The 22,233-nt window shown below is 42.9% G+C and overlaps 1 protein-coding gene across 1 annotated transcript in view; it reads right to left on the bottom strand.

Annotated features, from left to right (window-relative positions):
• Positions 1 to 22,233, bottom strand: part of LOC108674794 (xaa-Pro aminopeptidase ApepP) — a 41,312-nt gene that overhangs the window by 11,318 nt on the left and 7,761 nt on the right. The window contains exons 2-8 of the mRNA XM_018162765.1: positions 16,027 to 16,180; positions 15,572 to 15,647; positions 12,896 to 13,078; positions 12,450 to 12,564; positions 10,757 to 10,873; positions 522 to 659; positions 69 to 192 (exon numbers count right to left, since the gene is read on the bottom strand). Of these exons, the coding sequence (XP_018018254.1) occupies positions 69 to 192; positions 522 to 659; positions 10,757 to 10,873; positions 12,450 to 12,564; positions 12,896 to 13,078; positions 15,572 to 15,647; positions 16,027 to 16,180 (907 nt within the window). The remainder of the gene's footprint in view (positions 1 to 68; positions 193 to 521; positions 660 to 10,756; positions 10,874 to 12,449; positions 12,565 to 12,895; positions 13,079 to 15,571; positions 15,648 to 16,026; positions 16,181 to 22,233) is intronic.

Below are 22,233 nucleotides of genomic sequence, written 5' to 3'. Positions count from 1 at the left end.
TATAGAGATCACCGCAAGTCTTTAAACGAATTGAATAGAAAATTTGAAAGCCCTAGAATATTCCTCACTGGAAGCAGACGTTGTCGAAGCACTGGCCGATGTGGAGGTGGAAGTCCACCACAGGAGGGATCCTTTCGTTGTCGATGAACAACGTCACGTCCTTGTGGTCCACCAGCAGGTAGCTCCTGAACACTGCGCGTGGGTTCATTAGTAATAGGGTCAAATGCAGGGACGGTAGGATTAGGAACAGGGTAATTGCAAAAACGACAAAGTATTTATCCGAAATATCTTCCCGAGCTACACGCCCTAAACGTTTCACGTCCTCCGGGTTTAAAAAGCCTCTTCCGCAATGTATTATTTGAAAACCAAATCAACCTGTGCCACCTACCCCTACCCTGCCTGAGCTACCATACAACAAACACCTTTGCCACCTGCCTCACATCCACACATGTGTTGTATAACCCGCCACCCACCTGTGCCACCTGCCATACCAGTATTTTACCACCTGCCACCCCACCCACCTGTGTTGTAGGGGATGTCGTTGCCGCGGAGGTTGAGGAGCCACGCGACCTCGTCGAGCGCCGTCACCACCAGCAGGTCCACGTCCTGCTTCTTCATCTCCTCCCGCACCTGCGCCACCTTGTGCGTCCACTCCACTCCTGCCGGAGGAGGGGAAGGGGGAGAACGTTTAAGCGCAAAGGTAGGTTAGTGAATGTGTGAGCTTATGATGAGTACGGAACTTCATAGTCCTCCGTCTCCGAGTCGTCGCTAGGCAGGTCACCCCGCCCTCGGGTCCCGGATGGAACGTTGGACGTGTTCCGTCTATTTGCCCTCCTTTGGGCCAGCTGATGCAAGATGCTGTTGCTTGTCACTTGCTGATGGTAGTTTCCCATTACTGGACAATCCGGAATCTTTCTCAACCAATGGTCCACTCGTCTCTTGAAAGTTGCAAGGAAGAACTCCTCTCCTCTCAGCGCCTTTGCCAGGGCATTAAAGAGCCTCGGTCCTAAAACGAACAGTGATCCCTCACGAAGAGTCTGTACTCTGGCAGCAGCTCGGTTATTAAATGGGGGAACCTTGCACAGTCTCCCCCGACTTTCGTGGTAACGTGGCACTATTCTGGAGGTCTCACTCTCAAAGTTGGGAGCCAGTCCGTTTATCATCTTCCAAGTGTACAGTATGATATACCTTTCCCTTCTTCTCTCCAGTGAGTACAGTTCCAGGTGTTTCAGCCTTCCCCAGTAGTTCAGGTTCAGCTACCTCAAGCCGCTGATCCTGTACGTGAAGGTCCGCTGCACTGCCTCCAGTTTCCGCACCGCACCTGCCTTGAGTGGCGACCAAAGTTGGCAGCAATACTCAAGATTGGGGAGCACGAGGGCTCTGAAGAGTGTAATCATTGGTGCTGCTTCTCTCGTTCGAAATGTCTGCCATATCCACCCCATCCTTTGCCGGCTGCGCGCAACTATTTCCTCGATATGGGCATCGAACGTGGCTTCAGTACTCATCAACACTCCGAGATCTCGAACTAGTTGCTTCTCCTCAATTTCTGCGCCATCTGTCAAATAATGTGATATTTGAAGAAAGGGAATTTACTTCAGTTGGAACGTAATTGTTAGTATAATCTTTAGGCAGCCTTAAAATTCAACTATAGAAAGTGCCTAATTGATTAATTTCGTTTGGAAGGTGGCGCGGGAACTTCGTCCCAGACGTCATCCACCTACGATCCATCGGCTTTTTCATTGAACGAATGTTGGCGGGATTTGCGCATCGTCAAAACCGTCCGCGGGTTTTGATTCTCTATACGGATATATTAAAATTAATATATTTGAGACTGTATTTCTGATTTTCCCGCCATAATATTTTCGTTATGGCGACCTTCCCAGGGGGCGTGAAGTTTGGGTGGCGTATGGATAGGGTTCCTAATGCATTCATTTCAGGGCGGAGTTGTTGCGGTCCCGGGTACGGCTGGTGTTATATATTCTCTCGTTAATTGCTGTTGGTGCACATTACGACGTTTGATTTATCTACCCTCTTGTGCGAATTCTGCATTGTTTCTGAGCCATAACTACTTTTCCTGTGACCTTGAAATTTTTTCTTTAAGTTTTGCTGACCTTTGCAGCACAGTATATGTGAGAATTTTCCGGGTTTCATCATGGTTGATTCAGAGTATTTAGTTCAATCAAGGGGACACTTACGTTCCCGAGTCACCAGACTGTATGACAAGATAAATGATAGTTCGGTGAACTTGTCTCTGGTGGAAAAGCAGTCCAGTTTGAATGCACTTGAGGTTCTCCAGGCTGAAATTAAGAATCTTAATGAATCCGTCTCCTCCAACTTATGGCAAAAGTATAAAGACGAATCTAAACTAAATACCGAATTAGATCTTTGTGAGGCCTATAACGAGAAAATTAGGGAATGTATGGTAATATTAAAAGCAGATATCACAGACGCTACTTACGTCCCAGAGTCTCGGATTTCGGACCCTCAACCTCGCTTGAACAAATTAAAGCTGCCCGAGGTTCCGTTACCTACTTACAGGCGAGGGGAGGGAGAGACGTTGAATCAATTTATTGACAACTTTGAGACAATCTTGGCTAAATATGATCTGTCTGATTATGAGAAATTCGTCTATTTGAAGAGACAATTGCATAATGAGCCTCTCACTCTAATTAATTCCTTGTCAGGTGCAAAACAGTCGTACGAAGGTGCCAGAGTATTGTTGAAGGAAGCGTTCGCCGACGAAGTCGCTCAGAAATACGATGTGATCAGACGTTTGTCGACCTTACGGCTCGCCATAGATGGAGATCCATACAAATTTGTTAGCGAAATGAAACTTGTCCAGGATTTGTTTCGTGGTCTCTCCATTAATGTGACTGATGTCATACAATACTTTATCTGGAATGGAATGTCCTCACGCTTGCAAAATCAGTTTGTGACAATTTGTAATAAGAACAAACCAAATCTCGATGATATTAATCGGAATGTGTTCCCAGCCCTCGATCGTCTTAGAGAAGTTACCTCGCAAGAGGTCCTTCCCGAGACAACGAAATCGAGAGTTACCACAAAAGCTCCCGCTACGGTGCAGGGTTTTGCTGCTAACCTTGCTTCGGATAAAGTGGATAGGAAAGGGAAGCTGCAGTTTTGTAGTTTGTGTAGTAAAACCGACCACGCAAGGAATAATTCCCATTCAACTGGAAATTGTCCAGTATTCGCGACGCCTAAGAGTAAAGTGGAACGGTTGAAAGCACTTGGCGCGTGCATTACTTGCGGTTATCTTAATCATAATACTCGTGATTGTACGTTTAAATTTAACAAAAAATGTTTGTATTGCCAGGGCAGTCATATGAGCTTTCTTTGTACTAATGATGCCTCTCCCAAGGAATCGGCTAATAACTCCAAAACGAAAGGTAAATCAAATTCCGGTGTGCATACTGGAGTGGTCTGGGCGGAAACCGTTCTACAGGTGAATGTTGGAGGCGAGGCCATCTTGCCTACTTTCACGTGCGGCATCGGCGATAGCAAAGTAAGGGCCATGAAAGACTCCGGGTGTAAACCAAATTTTATCCTTAATTCTCTGGCAGCAAGGCTCAAGTTACCTGTTTTATACGATAATTGCTCGATCAATGTCAACGGTTTCAATGAGTCAAAACGGTACGTAACTAAAGTTGTCTCTGTTCCTTTGAATGTCGGTGGGATAACTCATCAATTGAAAGCGATTTGTGTTCCCAGTATTAATACCACACTTAAATTGCCTGGTTTGAGTCAAGTAACTGAAGAGTTTCTCCGCAAAGGTTACACGCTTGCCGACCAAATGCTACCAGGTAAAGATGTCATTGGAAACATAGATTTTATCTTGGGCGTAAACGACCCTGGGGTCCTACTGGAGACCCAGGTTTCGTTTGGGACCCAATGTCCTTTGATTTTCTCACGAACTTCGGCAGGCGTACTTTTATACGGAAGTCTTGAACGCATGAGAGCAAATTTGACCTCTCTTCCCATTGAAGAGTCCATTTCAAATCCGAAAAATAAGCCGATAATTTCTCCTGAAGTAGAAGACACACCATCGGATATTTCCGACACCTCGAGCGCGGTAGAGGCCAGACCGGCGATAGCTTCTCTCATCGCCGAGAACGAGGTTGTCCTGGATGCGGATGGGGAATTAAGTGCGACTTCACTGGAAAAGGCAACCGAAAAGATGCTACAGTCCCAGTGTGAACATTTACTGCAGTATGACGAAGAGTACAATGAAGACTCTACGGAGGAAAACGATAATATTGTACGCTATGTTCTGGCCACGACCACCCGTACAGAAGAAGGTAGGTTGGTAATGCCTCTCACATGGCGTGAAGACGTCCTGCCTTTTTTAGGGAAAAATTTTAATTTGTCTAAAAAGATACTGAATGGAATGCGGCGATTGCCGAAACCAAAATTAGAAATGATTGATGATTGCATCACCGAGTGGGAGCAATCTGGGATTGTGGAGCGAATTGACGACCTGGATGCGTTCTTAGAAGATCATCCAGTACACAGTTTCCTTCCTCACATGGCAGTCTTTCGAATGCAGAGAGAGACGACAAAATGTCGAGTTGTCTTTCTCTCGAATCTCTCCGAGCGACAAGGCCAACGCAGTTTGAGCATGAGCCATAACCAGGTTATGCGACCTGGTCCAAATTTAAATCAAAAACTCACCACGGCTATCATGCATATACGATTTGGACAGAACGTTCTTTGCTATGATTTGAAAAAAGCCTTTCTTCAGGTTGCTCTCCGAGAATGCGATTCCCACAAATTATTATTTCTGTGGTTCCGGAATGTCCGGAATGGGGACTTTCGTTTCGTAGCTTATCGAAACTTGCGCTTAACCTTTGGATTACGATGCAGCCCCACGATTCTCATGCTCGCAATGCACAAAATACTCTGCATTGATGTTGAGCAGGATTCCGAAGAAACAATCAAAATCAAACGGATGCTTTACGCTATGATCTACATGGATAACGGAGCGTTTACCGGTACCCAGAAAGAAGTCCATGCCGCTTACAACAAACTGTCGGATATTTTCGGCAAATATTGCTTCGAGATTCAACAACTCGTCACCAACGACAAAGAACTACAGGCAAAATGTAATGAAGAGAAGGGTGAAGAAACGCCAAGAATGGTAAAACTGTTGGGACTCGACTGGGACCGAGAGACAGACGAGTTAGCCGCGAAAAGATTATGCCTGGACGAGGCGGCATGTACCAAGAGACGCATTCTGCAGTCAATCGCGTCTCAATTTGATCCCTTTAATTTTCAGGGACCTTGTCTTAATCGAGCAAAACTGTTCATGCACTCCTTGCAGTGTTCCAAGGATATAGCCTGGGATGATAAATTATCTCCAAAGGCACTGAAGACATGGCAGACCATCGCTCGTCAGGCCAACAAGACCCCTCCAGTGACGGTGGAGAGATCAGCGGGAGCGCGCCATGATGAATATGAACTCATCGCCTTCACGGATGCAAGTAAGAGTATATATGCTGCTGTCATTTACTTGAAAAATGTGTCCACCAATTCAGTCAAATTTCTGATTTCAAAGAACAGACTAGTAAACAAACAGTTAGAATTGAAAACTATTCCGACCCTCGAGCTACAAGCAATTACGCTTGGGGTTGAGATGCTGTTGGACCTTAAAGAAGAGTTGGCGGGCAAAAAATGCCTGTTCCCGATAAATATCGTCCGCATGCGGCTCTTTACGGATAGTTCAATCTCCTTGCATTGGCTCCAGGCTCAATCCAAAAGCTTAGATAAAATGCAGAAAAAGTCTGTATTCGTGATGAATCGCCTGGCGTACATTGAGCGACAATGTAGCAAGTTTCCAATCCAGTTCAATTTTGTTGCCACTGGCAACAACCCGGCAGACTGCATGACGCGTGCGCTCAGTTATTCGATGCTTCAAAAAAGCGACTACATTAAGGGACCGAGTTTCCTGACACAGCCCGAAACTCTTCCTTCCGATCTGTCTGTGACCATACCATGTTATTCCTCAGAAACGAGCGTCGATGAGTATCATGTCTCTGTAGAGGAAACTGGGAATTCGATCAACGTGGCACACTACAGCAATCTGAAAAAAATGGTAAGGATAACCTCGTATGTTATGAAGTTCGTAGAAGCGCTAAAAGCAAAGGTAAAATTACGATTTCCGAGTAAGTTCACAAACTTACAGCTCCACGAAGAGACCGACGAACAAAGACGCAGGCGTGCTCTTTATCGGATTATCGCTGACGACCAAAAGAAGTGGTTTCCAGAAGTTTTTTCATTCTTCAATTGCGGTAAGATGAAAATTAAATATATACCCGCAGTGGTAACAGATCTCAACGTCTTCCTGGACAGAACAGATGGGATTCTCAAAGTGAAAAGTAAGTTTGACCGCTGGAAGGGCAACCCTAACTTTTGCTTTCCTATTTTATTGTCACCTGAGAGCGCACTCACTAAATTAGTGGTGAATGACGCTCATGAAAGGCTCACCCATGCGGGATGCTATACCCTCCTGGCTCACTTGCGTAAACAGTTTTATGTACCGAAATTCTTTTCAACAATTAAGAAGGTACTTCATAGCTGTGTAGTGTGTCGGAGATTTAATGCGCGGCCAATCAAACTGAATCAAAGTTCCTATCGGGACTTCCGAGTTAGCCCTCCTTCAGAGCCCTACCGGTTCATTTTCCTCGACCACCTCGGGCCATTTACGGTCCAAATAGGAGGAAATAAACGAAAAGTGTGGCTTCTTTGCGTAACTTGCTTGTGGAGCAGAGCGGTGAACTTGGTCGTATGCCCCGACTTGTCAGTAAAAAGTTTCTTAAGAGCTCTTCAGATCCACGTACTTGCTGAAGGATTACCAAGTATGATTCTTTCTGATTTGGGCTCGCAATTCGTTGCCGGTGCCGCTATGATACGTAATTTGTTGAACAATCCTGAAGCACAGACTTACCTAGCAGACAACGGAATAAATAGCTTTAAATTTGAACATTATTTCAGGGGTAACAGTTCTCTGGGTTCCCTGGTTGAGGTTTGTGTTAAATTTACCAAACGATTGATCTACGGGTCAATCAGGAACAATATTCTTTGTTATCACGACTTTGAGTTGATCATTGCACAAACGATTCACATAATCAACAAGAGACCTGTCGCTTTTAAAGAGGCTCTTAGAGATGAAAAAAGCTGGGATGTACCGGCCACAATATCCCCTGAGCTACTATGCAGGGGCCGCGAGGTCGTTTCTCTGAATATCATTCCTCCTTTGCAACCTGATCCAGAGGAGGACCCGGAGTGGCAGGCGACGATTGGTTCGCAAGACTTGCTCAGAACTCAATTTGCGAAACTCCGGAAGGTACGTAGCAACTTGATCAAAATTTACAACGACGAATTTTTTCAAACCTTGATGAAGCAAGGCCTCGATCAGAGGGAACGATACAAACCGGTGCCGCATCACAGCCTACAGGTGGGTGACTTGGTACTGCTGAAGGATCCTCTGCTGAAAGCCAGTCATTTCCCCATGGCACGAGTCAAGGAGATGGTAAAAAACTCTAACGGGGAGGTGACGGGAGTTATCGTGAAGAAAGGTAATACCCGCGAGACGGTGAAGAGACACGTTTGCTCCGTAATACCTTTGCTCAGGCCAGCAATGGGTGGTGAGGATGAGACCACTCCCGGCCCTTGCAGTGAGCATCTACCTGTTACTAGGAAACGCATCTCGCGTAGGACGGCGGCACAGGACGCGAATATGAAATGTAGAAAGATGATGGAGGAAGGGTTGGTATAGAGTAGCGACCCCCCCCCTTTCGGATCCCTCATCTCGGCTGTAAATAGCTTGAAGTTGTTGTCGTTTATTAGTTTAAGGCTTTGAATTTCTCATGTTCCGTTTCGTAGTTTCGCGTCTATTTGATTTAGGATACCTTTACGTGGTGCTTATTAGAGTTAAAACCAACCGATTTTAGACTCTAATCGCGGGCGCGCAGTGTCAAATAATGTGATATTTGAAGAAAGGGAATTTACTTCAGTTGGAACGCAATTGTTAGTATAATCTTTAGGCAGCCTTAAAATTCAACTATAGTCCATACGACCCAAACGCCTGCTTGCCTTTGAATTGTTCATATCATTTGTTAAAGTGCCTAATTGATTAATTTCGTTTGGAAGGTGGCGCGGGAACTTCGTCCCAGACGTCATCCACCTACGATCCATCGGCTTTTTCATTGAACGATTGTTGGCGGGATTTGCGCATCGTCAAAACCGTCCGCGGATTTTGATTCTCTATACGGATATATTAAAATTAATATATTTGAGACTGTATTTCTGATTTTCCCGCCATAATATTTTCGTTACCATCTGATGCTAAGTAGCGATGTGGCATCCCGATCTCTGTGCATACTCTTTATCTCATTACTTCGAACTTAGTGCCGTTGAACTGAATATTGTTCACTAGGGCCCAATCGTAGATTACCGATAGGTCATCCCCCAACCTCTCGCAGTCTAGGTCATCTGTGATCTTCATCAGCACTCTTGTATCATCCGCAAATGACGATGTAGATGCGTGGGTGAGTTCCGAGTCTATATCGGCAATGTGGATGAGTAAGAGGATCGCTCCAAGCACTGATCCCTGCGGAACTCCGCTTTTAACCTTCGTTTCTTGCAAAGAAGCGAAGGCGAAGCAAAGGTAGGTTAGTGGATGTGTGAGTCAGTGTAAAGGTAGGTTAGTGGATGTGTGAGTCAGTGTAAAGGTAGGTTAGTGGATGTGTGAGTCAGTGTAAAGGTTGGGTCAGTGGTGGTGAAAGGGACGTGCTCGTCAGTTCCACGTGATACTTATCTCAAACGTATTTTCAGTTAAAAACTAATGATTAGAGATGAAGAATTCTATTAAGTGCTCATGATTAGGCGTAATAATATAGGCACCATTGTATAATCAAGTTTAAACGTAATAACCTCCATAAGGCATTCATCAATGGCTGTAATCATGTTCATTAGATATGCAGGATTAAATAATCCAACAGATATTCATGATAAGATGCATTCAGTTTTATAAGATAGGTAATAATAATTAGACAAAGAAAGATCCATTAGCCCCTGACGCGATACCTACCGTGCACCGGAGAAAGGGAGTTCATGGACGACGTGGTCCACTTTCGGTACATACTTAAACTAAAAGACGCACATAATGTTGATTAATAATAATGGATGAACTACATTGTTCACACACTCATAATGCATGCGATACCCACCGGCGAAGGAAAGCTCGTGGACGAAGAGGTCGTCCTTCACTCGCGGCGGCCGCTCCTGTTGTGGCCACACCGCGTCCAAGTGGTGACGTGTGGTGATACGTGGTGACGTGTGGTGATACGTGGTGACGTTTGGTGATACGTGGTGACGTGTGGTGATACGTGGTGACGTGTGGTGATACGTGGTGACGTGTGGTGATACGTGGTTACGTGTTGTGATACGTGGTGACGTGTGGTGATACGTGGTTATGTGGCGTGAGTTGTGATGATACAGCGTGTTACAAGTGTAGCAAAGTATAGAAGTAAAAAATTTAAAATTACTCTAGTTGTTGAATTTTAGTTGAAGTGCCGGACAAATGAAATTAATTCTCACTGTTGAGTTTTAGTTGCAGTTTCGCACGAAAATAAATGAAATCAACTCTTATTGTTGAGTTTTAGATGAAGTATCGCACGATAATAAATTTAATCAATTCTTACTGTTGAGTTTAAGTTGAAGATCAAGGAAATAAATTTTCTCTTTTGATATAAATAAATAAATAAATCAACTCTCACTGTTGAGTTTGAGTTGCAGATCAAGGAAGGACGTGGCCGCAATAAGGGCGCCGTCCACGGCCACCTTGCCGCCCTCCGGCAGCTCCTGCGCCAGCCATGCTGACATCGTGGGCACCTGCGAGGGAACGGCTCACGTCAGCATGGGTCTTTCAACCACAAAAACTTTTCAACTGTAACTTTTACAACTATAACTACAAAAACTTTACAACTGTAACTTTTGCAACTTAAACAGCAAAAACTTTACAACTGTAACGTTTGCCACTTAAACAGCAAAAACTTTACATCTGTAACTTTTCCAGCGTTAACTACAAAAACTTTACAACTGTAACTTTTACAACTATAACTACAATAATTTTACAACTGTAACTTTTACAAATATAAGTACAAGAACTTTACAACTCTAACTTTTACAACTTTAACTACAAAAATTTTACAACTGTAACTTTTACACTTTAACTACAAAAACTTTACAACTGAAACTTTTACAACTAAAACTACAAAAACTTTACAACTGTAACTTTCATAACTTTAACCACTAAAACCTATAGCTGTTTGATTCAATGTACCTGGCGTGGTGTCAGACCTCGGCACGTAGTTTATTTTGAAAAACAATGAATGCTGACGGAATGGCAGGTATGAATAAAACCTGATAAAATTCCACAAAACCCAAAACCCAAAGGCAACATATCAGAACAAAAGTAAGATTAAAATGAAGTAGCCATGAGGGTTTTACCTCGAAATGCTTGGAATAAACTTCAAGTTGCAACCTTAACCCTGTAAAAGTGGAGGGTTGAGCCCTACAACAGGAGAAGGACAAGGGGGTTGAGCCCTAAAACAGGAGAAGGACATGGCGGTTGAGCCCTACAACAGGAGAAGGACAAGGGGGTTGAGCCCTACAACAGTAGAAGGACATGGCGGTTGAGCCCTACAACAGGAGAAGGACATATGCATGCGATACCCACCGGCGAAGGAAAGCTCGTGGACGAAGAGGTCGTCCTTCACTCGCGGCGGCCGCTCCTGTTGTGGCCACACCGCGTCCACGAGGTTAGTCTTCTCTGCTACCAGCTCCAGCCCCGACTCTGTGCACGAATGAAACGTGGTGCAACTGTGGTGGCGATACGGGTCGAGAGCAATATTTAGTTGCCACCAAGAATTATTGTGAGGGGTCCATCCACATTTCTGTAATAGATTTTTTCTTCAATTCCGTCACTTTGCTCAGTGCTGAGCCTCCTGAATAAAATTGTCGACCCTATTCTCCCACACTGAGCAGGTGAGCATATAAGCGTAGGGAAATATTTGTGTCTTTGTGTAGCTTAGGATAAAACTATGGATGTTTGCATTTATGCTTGATAAAATTGAACTAACTGAAGACAAATCAATATAATTGCATCTATATTAATTTAGGCTCGTATCTTGAGCAGGTCGAATCATTAAGACTGAACCTTGCCCCACGAGTTCACTTACCTATTTATAGTCACTTTGTACCATTATCAATTATATTCCCTCGTATCCTGTCTACTTTAAGCCTGTAACGTTAACTGTAGTTTATAAATGCAACCTGCGTACTTGAATTTGATTAGCATACCCCCAAATATAATTTCGAACCGACGTTCCTTGACAATTATATATCTTTTATATGTTCAATCTGCAGACAGGAATTCGATGACTAAATGTGAGGGGTAATTAAGTTAATGCACATTTATCTTCATATGAGGTGATAGACAACAATCATTAGAGAGATACATGTAAACGGCTAAGATTGCAACCGCCCGGCCGACGACAATGAGTGCTACATCGGTGCGGTCGTGCAAGCTACTAAGGGGGCCTTATTAAAGTGCCCGGGCCTTTCATAGACGTGATGCTACTGCCCAGGGAGAGCTTTTATCACGTAATGCGTTAACTGTCGACTCACTGGGGCAATAGTCCATGTGATCCAGCTAACGACGTCTGCTGTTGAACACAAGAGTGTTTGTCTCAACAAGCCACTCACTGACTTACGTGACGTTTGGTGAGATACGTGAAAAGTAGGGTAAGGGAAATGGGGTGAGCCTAGTTGAGGTTTTCCATTTTGCCTTCACTGATAAATTAGCAGCAAGTGATTTAGTGGTACAAGCGCAGTTCAGGTTTGAGTGAGATTTATAGTGGACGCTGAACAGAATTGCTCCAGAGCGGGACACGACAAAGAAGAGAAGGGTAGAGTTTCTTTAAACAACGGGATAAACGAATTTCTATCGCAAAAGCCGAATATTTATTGCTCACTAATTTCCAGTTACCACTTTTTGTTGAATTAGAAATCGAAGCAGCAATATAATCCCCTCGAATAATCTGTTTTCTCAATCTAGCGCCACGCGGGTAGCAAGATTTCACGTTACCGGCAAAAGACCGAAGGAGAGGCAAACCCGTGACAGAAGATTACGAAGACTCCTCAGTTGGTATGGAACTTTCCGAGGAAAAGAAATAGCATAAAAATTCTTGCAGGGAGCGAAAGAATGATGGAAACTGCGTTCCTCATCCCAGGTAATTTAGTACTGCCATAATATGTTTAAACTCCCTTGTTTAGGAAACCTTCAATGCAAAACAATACAAATAAATTTTTAATTTGTATACAATTTAACTTAGGGGTTGATTAGAACGTTCGAAGGTCAAAACTGTCACCTTTGAGCCTGAGTTGGAGTTCAAGATAAGACGTAGCAGCCATCAGAGCTGCGTCTACTCCCACCTTGCTGCCCTCGGCCAGCTCCTGTGCTAGCCATGCTGACATCGTTGGCACCTGTCAGGCAGCGCACAAATACTGGATATATAACTGAACAATATAAATAAACTAGATTTATGTACGGTCAATTAGTTTTAAAATAAAATTACGTATTAGCCCCAAGATGTTACTGCCTGGATTTTTCTTCTACATCAACAATACAGCCATCAGAGTGATATACACGCTGCGAGTGTCATACATTCTTTCTTTCGGATTCAGCATGATTAAAATCACGAATCAAAGTTAACCTTATATAAGAGGTGCGAATTTAGCACTTTACACCTACAACAGAAAAGAGGGTTGAGCCCCTACAACAGAAAGAAGGAAACGAGGGTTGAGTCCTACTCACCCCGGGTTCTCTGGCCTTCATGAGCAGCCACTCGCAGTCCAACTGACGGTCGGCGGCCAAGAAATATCGTCCGTCGGTCCACAGCGCGCGGCGGCCATCACGGAGGACGACGGCCGTGCCGGCGCTGCCATCCTGGCCTGAGATGTACGCGCGGCGGCCATCAGCGGCGGCCGTGTACTCCGACTGCAAAATTCTTATATTTTGTCCACTCTTATAGTAAATATTAACGTATATGACATGTAAATAATGTTCTACGGGTGGCCGTATATTCTGACTGTAATATTTTGTATCAACTCTTTTTGAAAAACTATGAACTTATTTGAGATATGAGGAGCGTCTGGCCAAAATTTTCGGGTTTTGGCTTTTCCGGTTTATAGTCTCATATTAAAGCTGACATTCTGACCTATTCAACGGTACCAAAACCAACTCTACGTTGATTTATGCGTTCACGACAGATCCCGAAAGAGTTAGGGGTGATAGAGTTCTTTCACATTTAAGATGGGCGGAAATTCCCGGCAGCACACTTAAATAGCTAGTGCAAACATGATGTGCTTCAGTTATCCGCCTGCAGTCTTACGGGATGGTGCTCGTTCCGTCGTTCACACCATCCTTTACAGAGAATGAGCTCCAGTATCTTCTAGTCTTGCAACCTTGCACCCTTGAATGTCTATTTCGAGGCGCGCGCGACTTTGTCGGGCTCTACTGAGAAGTTAACTTTTTGTCACTGGCAAACTATCTCCTCCTACAGTTTTGAAGCTAAAGCAATGAGAGATATACACCATTCAATTCGCAAATAAAAGATCTAGCGATTCGTCGTAGCTTTTTTTCAATTTCGTTATAGTTTTGAAAATATTTAATAAAAAGGGGGAAATGGAAAAAAATAAAAAAAAATTCGAAAATTTTACAAAAAATGCTCCCCCACCCACAAAAATTCGAATTTCGAAAAAAGCTACGACAAATCGATTCGATAGATATGGTCCTTACGCATTGAATGATATATGCGTCTCGATGTTGTAGCTTGAAAATCCTAGGAGGAGCTAGTTTTCTACAGTACCCCGTTTTTTAGCCGTTTTCTAAGAATTTCACTTTTTCCTTCATTTTTTCGAAAAATTTACATGAATAAAAGCTGTCTATTTTTCGGTTTTACACATGTGTACCAAGTTTCAAAGTGATCCGTCTGTAAACAGCCAAGATAAAATTTTGGCCAGACGCTCCCCTTATATTCAACTATTATCAGACCCACAGCCATATTCAGCGACCGAATATTCCGAATGCGAAGCTCCATATTTTGTTAACCCTTGTTGACAGAATTTTAATTAATATGACTTCTATTAAATATGACTTATATTCAACCATTGTCAGACAGCATTATTTTACAACGTTAAAATCGTACCGAGTGTAGGTACAATCATACCTATATGCAATCTGACAAGAATTAAGGAATGCGAAGTTCTGGGTTTTGATTGCACCGCCTAAGTACGTATATAGGAGCAAGGCCCTGGGCAGCCTGAGCCCCTTAGCAGCAGAACGTAAATCGTGTTACATTTTCTTCATATCAGTGCCGATTAGGTCTAATTAGAGCATGAAATGTATAGCAGTTTATACTCGTATATACTTGTAGCATTAATTACGAATGTTCTCACTCCAGATGTGCAAAATTTAGATAGAAAGATCTGCCCTTAATTCCAACTGATCTGGGGTCATACTTTCTAAACTCGCTAAGTGAACGTAAGTACTTATAACGCTCTATTTTTTGTCTCTAATTGGTGGATTTTGCTTGAAACGACGAGAAAATGCGCTCTCTGTCACTCACTGCAGTGAGTACTGAGTTATATTTTTTTATCTTTCAGCATCAATGTTTTCCCCACAAACTGATGTGCGTGGCCTGCCTCAGCGGGGGTCGTCTTTGGTCTCATTTATTTCGCTTCTGGAAAGAATAATCCATTTGTAGGTTGCTGATTTATTTGAGGCACTGTCAACATAAACTTGTTCCAGAGAGTCAATAATTTGGCTGTTCTTCCACCCAAGCTTCACCATTAATTTGATGTTAGATCTGGCCTCGATTTCGGCAGAGAACGATTGTTGCTTTTAATTAAAGCAGCGCCACGCGTTTGTAACATTAATGTAGTATTCATGTGAGAACACGTTTAAAACATTGATACAGGATCGTTCTGATGCATTGGTCACATATTATTTTCATAAAATTTTCAGTGATGCCTATTTTCCACGAACTTTTTGAAGCGCCCTTGTACCTCCTGCAAACGACCTCCACAACAACACATTTGGTTGACGTGATTATTTTTCTATTGTATAAATTCGAATGTAAAACCGAAAATTGTAGTTTGTTTTATTATGAAAAAAAAATCCATTTTGTTAACTGGAACTGGAACAATTTGTAATACCACAAGGTGTAAAGACCGTAATTTATGAGAATGGCCATTACACGGGCCGTAAGTTACGAGGGCCGTAATTAGATTACGAAGACCGTGAATTATGAGAACTATGAGTTACGAGGACCGAGAGCTGCAAGGACTGTAAGCAACGACCCGCCTTTTAAATTACGAACAAACAACGTTTAATAAACGGTATTTAAACGTCAGATGCCTGGTGGGGTATAGACCATATTTACGAGGACCATTATTTACGACCACTTACTTACGATAATTTACAACTGACCATGTGCGCGTCATCGCTGGTGATGATGTAGGCGTCCAACCCTCGGCGCTCCAGTTCACCGATGAGAGCGGCGACCCTGAGAGGCGGAGGAGGTTTTGTGAACTCAGGACCAGTTTGTAACTCCGTCAGCCAATTAGTGACGGCTTCTCAAGATAAACTAACCAATCACGGACAAGAAATCGGCCGCTATGTGGACTTAGGCCGCTACTTGTACTTATGTCGCTACATGTACTTACGCCGATAGGCGTACTTAGGCCGTTAAGTTCACTTAGACCCCTACGTGTACTTTAAGAGTTTTGATAATACGGCCCGTGGTGCCCTTATAGTGTATGTGTACACGTACATATACATGGAAGAAGTCCCTGTGAATCATGACGATAATATAACAACAGTCTTGGTTTTTGGTTAATGTTTGAAGATAAAATGCCAGGTAATAATGTCACTATAACACGCACCTCTTGGTCGTGTCGACTCTTTCAGGAGGCTGAGGGTCGCCGCCCTCACAGCTGCTGCGTTCCCTCAGCGACACGTCCCTCCTGGCGACACGTGTCGTGTCCTGCCACTCCGTCACCTCACCGTCGCTGTTAGCATCGGCACAGCTCCAGCCGCCTGCAGCGGAAACAACCATTCAATGCAAAATATTAAATTTCAGATTTGATATAATTCATTTATAAGTAGAACAATTATAAGCCAAACTGATGCTCAATTAAAATAATTGAAGCACCACATATCACCGTTAGAAAAACCATCTTAAAAAAACGTTCCCACCGGCGTTACAGTGGCCGGTAACTTACCATTAAATTAAACGCTGGGAACGTTTCCCGGGAGATAACGGTTTGCCCGTTATTGTATTTATTTAGCTTTTTCTTTAGCAAGTTCATACTAAACAATCAGGTTTCAGTATACTGAAAACTACAAAACTGTAAATCGGCACAATCGGGGCAGCGCTACACCGAACATGGCCTTACCCGCCCAACACGGCGCAACACCAAAGGGTTGCGCAACATGGTCGGTCTATACTTTCAAAAATGTTAAGAGATTGTAAGTTCATCAGCCAATCATTGACGGCCTTTCAAGCAAAATCCACCAATCATAGACAAGAAAATAGAGCGCAAGTACATACGTTAACTTAGCAAGCTTTGAAAGTATAGGCCCAGGAAATGACTAACGATCATGAGCCGATGCTGCGTTATGCGATCATGATAAGGAGCGAAATAATACACTTATGCCTTCATGATAAGGAGCGAAATAATGCATTTATGCCTCCATGATAAGGAGCGAAATAATACATTTATGCCATCAGGTGAATGGCAGTCATGTCGCCTTCTATTCGAGCATTACGATGTGTTACTAATGGCGTTCATGAGCCGAGGCTGCGTTCCGGAAATGACTAACGATCATGAGCCGATCCTGCTGGGCGCATTTATTCCGTCATGCGTCGCTCGGATGCGCGCACAGCTTCCGGCCGACGTCATGGAAACAAAGCGCGCGTCCGCTCATGCGACGTAAAAGAATGCGTCACTCACGTCAATTTGATGAAGGTATATTACTAACCGGCGTATTAGTGAGGGGCGATTACGGGCTTATCAGTTAGGAACCATTAACCAAGGTATTAGCGAGGTACCATCCACTGGCGTATCAATGAGGGACCATTGGACAAGTAATTATGTACCATTTAAATATCAGAGCATGTAACACGCTGTACCGCATGTACCACAGCGCACGCTGTACCGCATGTACCACAGCGCACGCTGTACCGCATGTACCACAGCGCACGCTGTACCGCATGTACCACAGCGCACGCTGTACCGCATGTACCACAGCGCACGCTGTACCGCATGTACCACAGCGCACGCTGTACCGCATGTACCACAGCGCACGCTGTACCGCATGTACCACAGCGCACGCTGTACCGCATGTACCACAGCGCACGCTGCACCGCATGTACCACATTTGTAATTGCGTACGCTCGTGCATATATCAGACGTACAAGCAGCATGCGCATACAACAGACGAGTAAACAGCGCACGCAACGCGTATGCACTCGCATGCATAAGACGCGCATGCAGCTCAGGCCATGCGTATGCATAACGTATGCACAGCAAAAAAAATGGCAAAATACGTATGCGTACGCATTATGCACAGCAATATCCAGCAAAACACGTGCATGCAGCTTAGGCCATGCGTATGCATAACGTATGCACAGCGTATATATATGCGTACGCATTATGCACAGCAATAACCCATGCGCGTGAGCATGGCAAGGTGCCAGTCTATAGGAGTCCAGCGCGCAGTTGCCGTGGCAACGCTGCACAACAAAGCCAACACAAAGAAAAATTTATGGAACATATTGTTTAAAAGAGACACACTATCACAATATGTATAGCCCCTGATATGTTTCTTCCGAAATAAACTGGGTTAGGATGACCCGCAAAAGAATTATTAAAAAGTGCATCGCTATTTGGACGCAGCCTCACTCATTCCTCTGAGTGTACGTCAACCTTCTTTTGACTTCTTCTTTTCGATCGTTTTTGAAAGAAATTCATGAGACATTGTCCAAATAGCGATGCACTTCTACCCTTATGTAGGTCATCTTGACCCAGTTTGGCCCGAGCAGCCCTATTAACGTGAAGCAGGTGAATCAGTGCTACACGCAGCAAGTGTGTCTCTATTTGGAAAATATTACCCAATTCATTTCCTGAGTGCAGGTTAGTTATTTGTATATAATAATAAAACTGAAAAGTAGCAATAAATTATATAGATGAATAAGAGTATTCAGAATATTTCATTTGCAACAGATTTACGAACGCCAAGTCCAACGTACGCAAAAAACTACACCGCAGCCGAGACATCCTTGATCGGGCAGCTATATTGCAGCACGAATTTTGTGGCAGCTATAAACGTGCAGCAATTGGGTACATATGCTACGTACGTCAGAATGTATGCGTTAAAGCTGTACATACGTTTTATAGATGCTTATATGTGCTACAGCTGTACACATGTGCCGCAGCTCATACGCGTTACAAATGTTTAAACGTGCTACAGCTGTCCATACGTTTTATACGTAGATGGTTATACGTGCAACAGCTGTAGATACGTGTTACAGCTGTACATAAGTCTTACGGATGCTTATACGTGCTACAACAGGATACACGTGCTACAGCTGTACATACGTGTTACAGATGGTTATACGTGCTAAAGCAGTATACTTGTCACTGTTAGTTATACGTGCAACAGCTGTACATACGTGTTACAGCTGTACATACGTGTTACAGCTGGTTATAAGTGTTACAGCTGTAACACTTATAATGCGTGTTACAAATAATTATTCGTGTTACAGTTGTACATACGTGTTACTGTTAGTTATGCGTGCTATAGCTGTACATACGTCTTACGGATGGTTATACGTGCTACAACAGGATACACGTGCTACAGCTGTATACAAATGCGGCTACAGCAGGTCATTGCTCACGAGCTACAGCTGTAAACTTTGCAGATGTGAGCAAGTGCTGCAGCTGCTGCAGGCCGGATGCAGCTGCGGCAGCTGTAACGAAGGCAACGAGAAGCCAATTGCTGAGCAGCCACGGCCGACATGCCACACAGCCACGGCCGGCACGACGCACGGCCACGGCCGGCATACTACACAGCCACGGCCGGCATGCCACACAGCCACGGCCAGCATGCCACACAGCCACGGCCGGTATGCCACACAGCCACGGCCGGCATGGCCACGATGACACATGCTTCAGAATATTCCATTAACACGAGAATAAGTCCTTAAGATATCAGTCAATACAAAAAACTAGTAAATTATAAAAATATAATATATTTCATGTTCCGCGATTTTACTGATTATACAAAAATTATTAGTAAATTATAAAAATAATTTCTTGTCATCGATTTAAGCGAACATTCTGGTGTTCCAAACAACGTTAAGAAGTTGAGATGAGTGTGAGTAATCACGCAGCTCGTTACTTGAGAATTATTTTATGTCGTAACTCAAGCTGTGAGTGGCAGCGAATGAGTGAAGACACCAAAAGATGTAAAAACATTCCCAACATCGTTGCCGGCATCAAGAACAGTTGCTACAAGGCGCATAAAAACACTTATTCAGAGAATTTGTTGTACCAGTTTATAGTAAATATATTATATATCGCCGACTTTTGCCATATCTCTTCATGTGCGTAAAACATAGAAATATTATTTTGGTTAAAGTTAATATCCTTATTAACTCAAAAATTCTCATTTTTACTCAAAATTTCTTGTTAAACAGGAACTAAACTCCAAAGAAGTTTTCAATAAAATTGGCATTCTTTTAATAATTGTCTAACTGAAGGGCTCCACCTCTAAAAAATAAAATACGACACGAATCAATGGAAATAAGAAATCTGTTACTTTTGATTGCTGATATTATTTTGATTGATCTTATATAATATAATTATTTCCACTTCACTTATATGATACGTTTTTGAATTGAATGGAAATTACCACCATCCGCGCTGAAACGGTCTCGCCCGGCTCGAGAAGTTGTGTGAAGCTCTATCTTCGTTCGATAACCGCTTGAAATTATCCATATGTGATTATGGCAGTTAAATGAAAGGAATTTATTTTACATGGCGGTTCGACTAGAAATAAACTTTTAGATTATTCTCAAAGTTTTCAATGTTGTGAATCAGAATCCAAATTCAGTATCTAGGTGAGGTTTGCTTGCGTCTGAATAACAATGCACGCGATCGAAAATGTTCGACAGTCGTCACTGTCTTCGATCGAAAATGAGTTACATTTTAGTTCAGTAACATCCGTGACTGTTACATGAATTCAAGGCTATAAGCGATATAAAATCAACGTCGATACAAGACATTTGACGACGATCGGCAGACGGCAATAGACGAAATAAATTTTTTACGAAATTTGAATTAAAGATGGGTGACTATAGTACGTCACCTCGATGACGTTTGTGTCTCGTTCTTGTAAATATGTTAAACTTATAGCGTTGATCATTAACATTTATGATTATTTTTTGGACATTGCTATATAAGCATTAATTGGTTGCTTTGGTAACCATGCAATTTGATTTGAACCCCACGTGATGTAAGATTTATACATAACGATGCTAAAATTTAACATTAGATTTAACATTATCTGGACAATATCAAGTACTACAACGTTAAGCCTTGAGAAAAATATCTCAAAAAAAGTCCGCTCAGACACTTAGTCAACAGACGACTCACCTATTCACTACAATTTTCTTATTCAGGGATGAAAATCTGTCGGATGAATGAATGATTTGGCCTCGACACTTGAAGAAGTATGTGTCGGATTTGAGGATACTTGCGTGCTTAGATCTGCATTGAGGAGATACATGCAGCAGATATACTGAGCTGGGGTTGGTATAGCTCGAGTCTGTCGGGCTCAATTCGCTCACTAAGAGGCTTAACTTAGCGACGCTTGCTGCGAATGGACTATGGAGGCTGGGCATGGGTGTCTCTCATGCACTAGGTCTACTATGCTCATAGTTGACTATGTTCACAGTCATAGTCTACTATGTTCATATTCATGGTCTACTATGTTCATAGTCATGGTCTACTATGTTCATAGTCATGGTCTACTATGTTCGTAGTCATGGTCTATGTTCATAGTCATGGTCTACTACGTTCATAGTCATAGTCTACTATGCTCATGTTGACTATGTTCATAGTCATAGTCTACTATGCTCATGTTGACTATGTTCATAGTCATAGTCTACTATGCTCATAGTTGACTATGTTCATAGTCATAGTCTACTATGCTCATAGTTGACTATGTTCATAGTCATGGTCTACTGTGTTCATAGTTATGTTCTACTATGTTCATAGTTATGTTCTACTATGCTCATAGTTGATTATGTTCATAGTCATAGTCTACTATGCTCATAGTTGATTATGTTCATAGTCATAGTCTACTATGCTCATAGTTGACTATGTTCATAGTCATGGTCTACTGTGTTCATAGTTATGTTCTACTATGCTCATAGTTGATTATGTTCATAGTCATAGTCTACTATGTTCATAGTCATGGTCTACTATGTTTATGGTCTACTATGCTAATAGTTGAATATATAAAATATCATTAAACTTGACACAACTTCAAAGAGTACAGTAGTGAAGTACAATGTACATACAGACTGGTCACAGTTACGAATTGCTCCTTAATGCACAACGTCAAACATATTTTTTCATTACTGACTTGCCGTGATCATTATCAAAATGATAAAATGTTTGCGTTTTGCGTTTTTTTAGCAGTTTTGTTTGCAGAGTTCGAGCACTAATACTCAGTATTACCACACTGATGTCCAGCGGTGATACCATAATCTTAGTTACGGTACTACCCTAGTTTACAAGGTTAGAGCAGGAAAAGGCACTAATTAAGACACTAAATTAGCAAGCAGCAAATGGAAGCAAAGAGTTTTTGATAAGTCAAGCCACTAATCCTTCTCTCTCCTCATCGTCCTGCAGAAAAAGTCAGACCAAGTTCACCGCCGAAGCAGAACGTGTCCATTGCCACGGTTATTTGAGTCTTGCAAGCGTCGTTCGTTGTTACGGTCGTTCGAGGGATATTCTTTGCATTATTTTAACGTTCATTTTTCAGGTTACTGATCCTTTTGTTGCTGTTATCGAGCCTGA

Source organism: Hyalella azteca, unplaced genomic scaffold (genome assembly GCF_000764305.2).
Source record: "Hyalella azteca isolate HAZT.00-mixed unplaced genomic scaffold, Hazt_2.0.2 contig15661, whole genome shotgun sequence".
NCBI classification, from domain to species: Eukaryota; Metazoa; Arthropoda; class Malacostraca; order Amphipoda; family Hyalellidae; genus Hyalella; species Hyalella azteca.
The sequence above is the reverse complement of the archived record's forward strand: the minus strand, read 5'-3'. Positions and strand labels throughout refer to the sequence as shown.